Below are 6,139 nucleotides of genomic sequence, written 5' to 3' on the forward strand. Positions count from 1 at the left end.
GATTTTGACTATGGTTTAACTTAACCGCGTAAGAATGAACAATGTAAACTTTGGTTTGAAGGCAAACTGTTATTTCATTGTTTTTGAAAAACGGTAATATTGCCTATGCAAAGTTTAACAAAAACATTTATTTCACGTGGTAGAAACCAGCCTTTTCCATTTCCTTGCCCGGAAGATGAAATTAACTTGAATACAATTTTGACATTAAATTTCAGGATTTTGCACAACGATAGGCTACTCGTTAATAAAAGACCAGAAAACCTTCTATGACTAGCTTGGTTTGGTAGTTTTGAAAGATAGGTCGGCAATTTAAAATCATTACGTAACCTTGCTATTGTCAATCTGCGCAATGAGTTGAATTCAAAGTACGTATCCTAGCGCCATTGGATTAGATACCAAGCAAAGGCTTTGCACCTATACAATTTGGTCAATCAATATAATTTAAGACATAAAATACAACTAAATTACTATTCTTGGGTACAACATACCGGTAAGAAAGGAACCGCGTCATCAAATTCGAACTGGGACGCATTCGACACTGCATTTTTTGTGACGTCATAATGCAAGGGCGACAAAGCGTGACGTACGTTTCTTCGTGATTTGACGATTGCTTTACTTGTTGTTTGTTTTGTTTGCGCTAGTTATCTTGTGTGATAGAGTGATAAATTCTTCCTAGCTTGGATAGTTTGTGTAAGAAAGACAAATGCAGCTTAGGCTATCAAATTATTCGCAATAGTTTTGTGCTAAAAATGAAAAAAAGTATTTTGTGGAACATTAGATTTAGTTATTAGCTTCAACAACAACGTCAGTACTCTAAAACTAGAAAGGGAAAGTAAACACAATTAAAAAGAATTAGAAAAAGAAAATAAATACTAACAAGCATTTTGTACATGTTTTTCACTTTGGTTATTCACTATGCAGCATTTGATGAAGGTTTATTTAGCATTTGAACAAAATTGCTGTGTTTAACAACTTAAAAAGGTTAAACTTAAAGTGAAACCAATGTAAACATTTTACTGAATGGGAAAGATAATTAATATGAGCGCTGATTTTGCCCATCAAGAAACACTGACTTTGCACAAGTTGGTGTTTAACAATGACATTTCAGGAGTATCAAAGTATGTAAACCGCAGCAAGTCAGCCCAGCTTGCTGATCAGCTGGATCAACATGGAAACACACCGTTGCATCTTGCTGTCATGCTTGGCCACAAAGAATGTGTTCAGATTCTTCTCAAACACAATCACACTGTTAATGTCAAAAACATATATGGTTGGACTCCGTTGCATGAATCAATTAGCTATGGTGACAGACAAACCATAACATCACTGTTTAGAGCCATAAGAAAGCAAAACAAAACTGCCATTAAGCATAAAAAGCCTGAGATTCGCAGAGCTTTGGAAGCAATCGGTGGCAATTTTTCTTTGGAAATGAAGTGGGATTTCCAAAGCTGGATCCCTTTTGTGTCAAAGATTTTGCCATCAGACATATGTAAGATCTACAGAAAAGGAAGTCGCATTCGACTTGACTCAACCCTGGAAGATTTTAGTGACATGAGATGGATTCGTGGGGATGTGACATTTTTGGTAAACTTTGACACTGAAGGGGAACCTGACATTGTACTGATGGATAATAGGTAACCTTATTAAATGTTTTAATCCACTACAATTTCATAAACTGTAATGCCAAGTATATATATACTGGCTGAAATGTGTTTGATTATCCTCATGCTAAAGAAAGTACCACTTTGCATTTGTTTTTCTTTGCATGATTACTAGCACATTATGTTGTGTGGTATGCATTAGGTTAAGTAAATATAACATTTGCATTTTAAAGGTTATCACACAGTAGCTCATGTAAATATGTTTAGAGTTAATTGTTTGGTCATGGGTGCACAATGAGTAACAGTGGTGTATGTTATGATAGTTATTTGATTGGCCACTTGTCTTGAAAAGAAATCAAATTGCCCTAAATAAGAACAAAGTGACCATTGAAAGAGCATAAAATGTAGTGAAGTGTTAATTGAAATGTACTGAAAATTATGATTTATGCATTTTTTGGTCATTCATAAAACAATTGAAATGTTAAAGTTGTATAATTTCTGCATTTTATGACAGTTCAATGGCAATATCGTTCTTAGTTGTTCATTGTCTTGATTGTGATTCTGAAAACTTTTTGGAGTAAATTCAAATGTTACAAAGACAAAATATATCTGGGGCCTGGTTTATTAGGGTAATGTTATGTATTAAGTAATATTTTCTAATGAGAAATGTGATGTCATATATTTTCCAGGAGAAAAGTTTACCAACGCATGCAGCAATCTTCGAATGAACGTGAAGCCTCAATTGAAGATGAAGTGGATGTTGCAATGAGTAGCGATATCATTGATGTGGCTGTGAAAAGCAAAGCATCTGTCATCGAAAGAGTTAGTTCAGGCTGGTTTTTCAGGCATGAGAAAACTGAAAAAATTGGAAGATTTGAAGCAGACTTCTATCGAATATCTGGCCTTTTGGTACAGACTAGGAAACGCAGAGAGCATTTGTCCGAGGAAGACATTCGGCGCAATAAGTCTCTGCGCGACGCCTTTAAGCATGCTGAAAACACTGAAAAGTTCTTGGAAGAAAGTGTTGATGAAGAACCAGAGAGAAGAAAGTCATTACCCGCACCTGAAGGTCAGAAGATGTCATGGGACCAATATCACAAAAGCCTTGCTGCCTCAAACCCATGTTTGGGAAGGTACCCCAGAGAGAAAATAAATCAAAAACAGTTTGACCCTGTAGTTGGACTTAGTGCTGACTTTCCAGTTAGGTTGGAGGATTTGCTGCCTATTTTGGAAGCTTTAGGCCCAAAAGGAAAAATGTTCTCAAAGCTAAAAGACTTTATCAAGCTAAGACTACCTCCTGGCTTTCCAGTACGAGTTGACCTACCAATTTTCCCTGCTGTAAAGGCCACTGTCAGTTTTACCCAGTTCCAGTTTTCTGATGCACTTTCAGACTCTATGTTTGATGTCCCAAGGTCGTACAAGGAAGACCGCGAGTGGTTTGAAAAAACTGCCAAAGAAAAGCAACAAGAAATGGCAAAACTCAATAGCAAATCTGGAAGCTCAGTCTAAACTTTCAAGTATTGGCAAAAGTCTACTAATTATCATAACACCAACTATACAGTAGTTGATTAGATTTTCCTCTTTAGTTTCTTCTTCTGCATTATTTTTCTGCCTGTTTTTAGTTTGTTTTACGTTTTAAGTGCAATTACTTTCCCTTTTACTGCACTTTTTATGTATGGGATATATATACTGTATGCATGCAGTTTGCAATGAGATTGAAGTTGGTTGCAGTGTTATCTGCAATCGGTGATACAATTGTAGTACATATGAAGGGTATCTCGCAAACCTATGCTTGTTCATTGTTATTTGTTTCTCGGCAGAATTATTCGTTTGTTTTTTCTCGCATTATCCTGGTGACTATCCATGATACACACTTTTAGACATTACTTATGCACCATGATTTTATCTTCACATAATTATAGACCAACGTACACGATAAAAGTCACGTGACAATCAAATCATGGTGCAGTTGAGAGTTTTATTGCATCTGCATATTTTTATGAAGTATGATTTTAATTGTTACTTTCTTTTGATGCTTAGGTTGAAGTAGCCATAATTTATTGCGATGAATATTTTGCCGAAAAAAAGCTGGCATGTGCGCAACAAAGACAACGTCGCCAAAGTGCGCAAGGACGAAGAAGAGGCACGTCTTCAAGAAAAAGATCGACTCCGAAGAGTGGCTTTAGCGGAGCAGGAATCTCGCACTGAATTGCTTCGAAAGCGCGCACGGGGACTTTCAAACACCACAGACACGCAGTTGGCACGTAGCGAACCGGGCACAACGACCAATCTGTTCAAAAACTTAGAGACCGATGCAAAAAATGCCGAACACGAAGAGGAAAAGAGATTGGAAAAGGAGGCACAGGAGAAAAAGATTGGTTTGTTGACCTACCTTGGACAGAGCGCGGTTGAGACAATGAAAGATGACGACAAGCCTTGGTATTTCAAAGCCCCTCAGCGAACAGCCGACGAATCAAAAGACTCGAAACGAAAAGCGTCGCTTGATCCTCTTAACGATATGAAAGAGCATTTATCTAAGAAGAAAAAGAAGTCGAAAAAGTCACATAAAAAGGAAAAGACGCATTCCCACGAGCGGCGAACCTCTAGCGGTGCTGGCAAAGACGACAAGATGATGCAAATGCGCAAGGCCCGGCTGCAGAGAGAAGCTCAGGAGAGACAACGCGCTAAGGGACTGCTGGAAAAGCATTACGGCGTTGCTAAAGCAAACGATGACTCACCGCCCCGACAATCAACGTTTGTCCCGAAATACAACAATCAGTTTAACCCTCTTTTCGCTAGGAATAATAGAACGTCAAAATAAAATACACGTAAAGCAGTTTGGTCGTATAGCCACCACTGAATACCGTGGAGGATTTTAATAAATGACAGCGAAAATACACCAGAGCTAAACCAGTCAAAATAAAATGTACTCCAAGCAGTTTTGTTCATATGACGGCCACTGAATATTGTGTAGGATTTTAACAAAAGACAGGCAAAAAACATCAGACCTGGTCTGGCAACTTTCTGCAGTTTGTTACTCTTGTTGTCAGTATAAATTGCTTAGAAACTAGGGTGGAATAACTTGCAGGCAATTTTGCAGAATCGCTTGTAATCTATTACGTTATCTTTCACTTCGTTGCTCTGCTCTATCGTTTTGGTGGGCGAAACCTGAGCAAAATTACAAGTTCTTAAAAAAAATTAGCTTAGTATTTTGTTTAGCATCACCCCAGTTGAACGACAAATTTGTTCAATAAACCTACGCTACCACCGAGTCTCAATCTGTTTAGCCCGAGAGTACAATTAAGTTTCTAAACCATAACTTTGATCTAAAGATTTTGCATTTGGTTACGGAGGAAAAATTCAACCCAGAGGGCTTAGATTGATAGTTCAACACGTCATCACTCGTCTTTTCTGAGTTCAAAATATTACACATTTTTTCTACCCCACGGGCAGTGGTGGGATTCAGCCGGATCGCACTGGTTCTATAGAACCGTCTCACGAAATTTCATGAGATCAGCGAACCGGTTAACATTACTGGTTACTGTCAATGGATTTACTGTCAATGAACAGGCTGAAAAATATGACAAAAATGTTGAATGCCACCACTGCCCACGGGCAACGGGCAAAGATAAAATGTTGTCTTTAAATTAAATAAATCAAAACCAGTTTTTATATAAGTAGCAATTTGATTTATAAAATAGGAAATAATAAAAAATATATTTCTGCAAGTAAAAATGTCTTGAAAATCGGCAAAACAAAAAAATATGCATTTCGAAGGGACAATCCCATTTCGGCAACTATTGTTACGGTTCAATAGTCACATGGCGTACTGTAAGGATTGAAAAGAACTGGAGGTAAGTGTTGTCGAAAATGCAAACTTACTACGTTTTTCTCTTGTTAATCTAACAGCATCGCCAAAGTAATTGCATTTCTCACATTTTGCTTTTCTTAAAATGCTGGGTACACATGCAGTTAAAATTATAGGGCGAAATGCTGATGTGCTTGCAGCAAACATTTTTAAATCATGCTCATTCAATCATACTCATTCAATTTGTATCTGCATAAATCCATGTTTCAGTGCTAGGTGGCAACAGATATTTCAATTGAAAAATTGCTTTGGGCTTGGTATTTGTTTGTGTGATAATAGTTGGTGGGTAATGTCAAATATTTCTGCCAAGTACTAGAAAAAATGTAGTTTATAGGTTTCTGTTTACTGGATACATTCCCTCGATTATATTAAACACATCAACTTTTGACAAATACAGTTGCACAATTAATAAAATTACAGCCAAAAGCAACTATTATTTGTAAAACTGCTTCTTTTGAGTGCATTTAGTTACATAAACATGATCAAACAATAGATGCAATGAACTATTTATATATGTTACAATAATATATTATCCAAACATTTCTGGTCTCTACACCCAAAACCAATAACTGCAGCAACGTTTTAATTATAGTGGTAAAAAAAGAATAAAAAATAAATGGATAGATAAAAATATACAGTTTAAGTTGGTTGGTGTGGTTAACTTGTATTT

General features: G+C 36.8%; 2 protein-coding genes across 2 annotated transcripts; both read left to right on the forward strand.

Annotated features, from left to right (window-relative positions):
• Positions 1-900: 900 nt before the first annotated feature.
• LOC145224749 (ankyrin repeat domain-containing protein 13C-like) lies at positions 901-3,641 on the forward strand. Its single transcript, XM_080091334.1, has 2 exons — positions 901-1,634; positions 2,291-3,641. The coding sequence occupies exons 1-2, from the start codon at positions 1,021-1,023 to the stop codon at positions 3,108-3,110; spliced, it is 1,434 nt and encodes a 477-aa protein (XP_079947460.1). The 5' UTR covers positions 901-1,020; the 3' UTR covers positions 3,111-3,641.
• A 25-nt stretch (positions 3,642-3,666) lies between these two features.
• Positions 3,667-4,873, forward strand: LOC145224750 (leukocyte receptor cluster member 1 homolog). The gene has a single exon (XM_080091335.1). The coding sequence runs from the start codon at positions 3,667-3,669 to the stop codon at positions 4,420-4,422; it is 756 nt and encodes a 251-aa protein (XP_079947461.1). The 3' UTR covers positions 4,423-4,873.
• Positions 4,874-6,139: the final 1,266 nt, after the last annotated feature.

The sequence above is a fragment of the Phallusia mammillata genome, chromosome 4 (genome assembly GCF_965637545.1).
Source record: "Phallusia mammillata chromosome 4, kaPhaMamm4.hap1.1, whole genome shotgun sequence".
NCBI classification, from domain to species: Eukaryota; Metazoa; Chordata; class Ascidiacea; order Phlebobranchia; family Ascidiidae; genus Phallusia; species Phallusia mammillata.

Excerpts from the sequence above, each read along its gene's own strand:
- LOC145224749 (XM_080091334.1), top strand. The coding sequence starts at position 1,021 with ATGGGAAAGATAATTAATATGAGCGCTGATTTTGCCCATCAAGAAACA. Across the intron at positions 1,635-2,290 it reads ATTGTACTGATGGATAATAG|GAGAAAAGTTTACCAACGCA; the intron begins GTAACCTTATTA and ends TATATTTTCCAG.
- LOC145224750 (XM_080091335.1), top strand. The coding sequence starts at position 3,667 with ATGAATATTTTGCCGAAAAAAAGCTGGCATGTGCGCAACAAAGACAAC.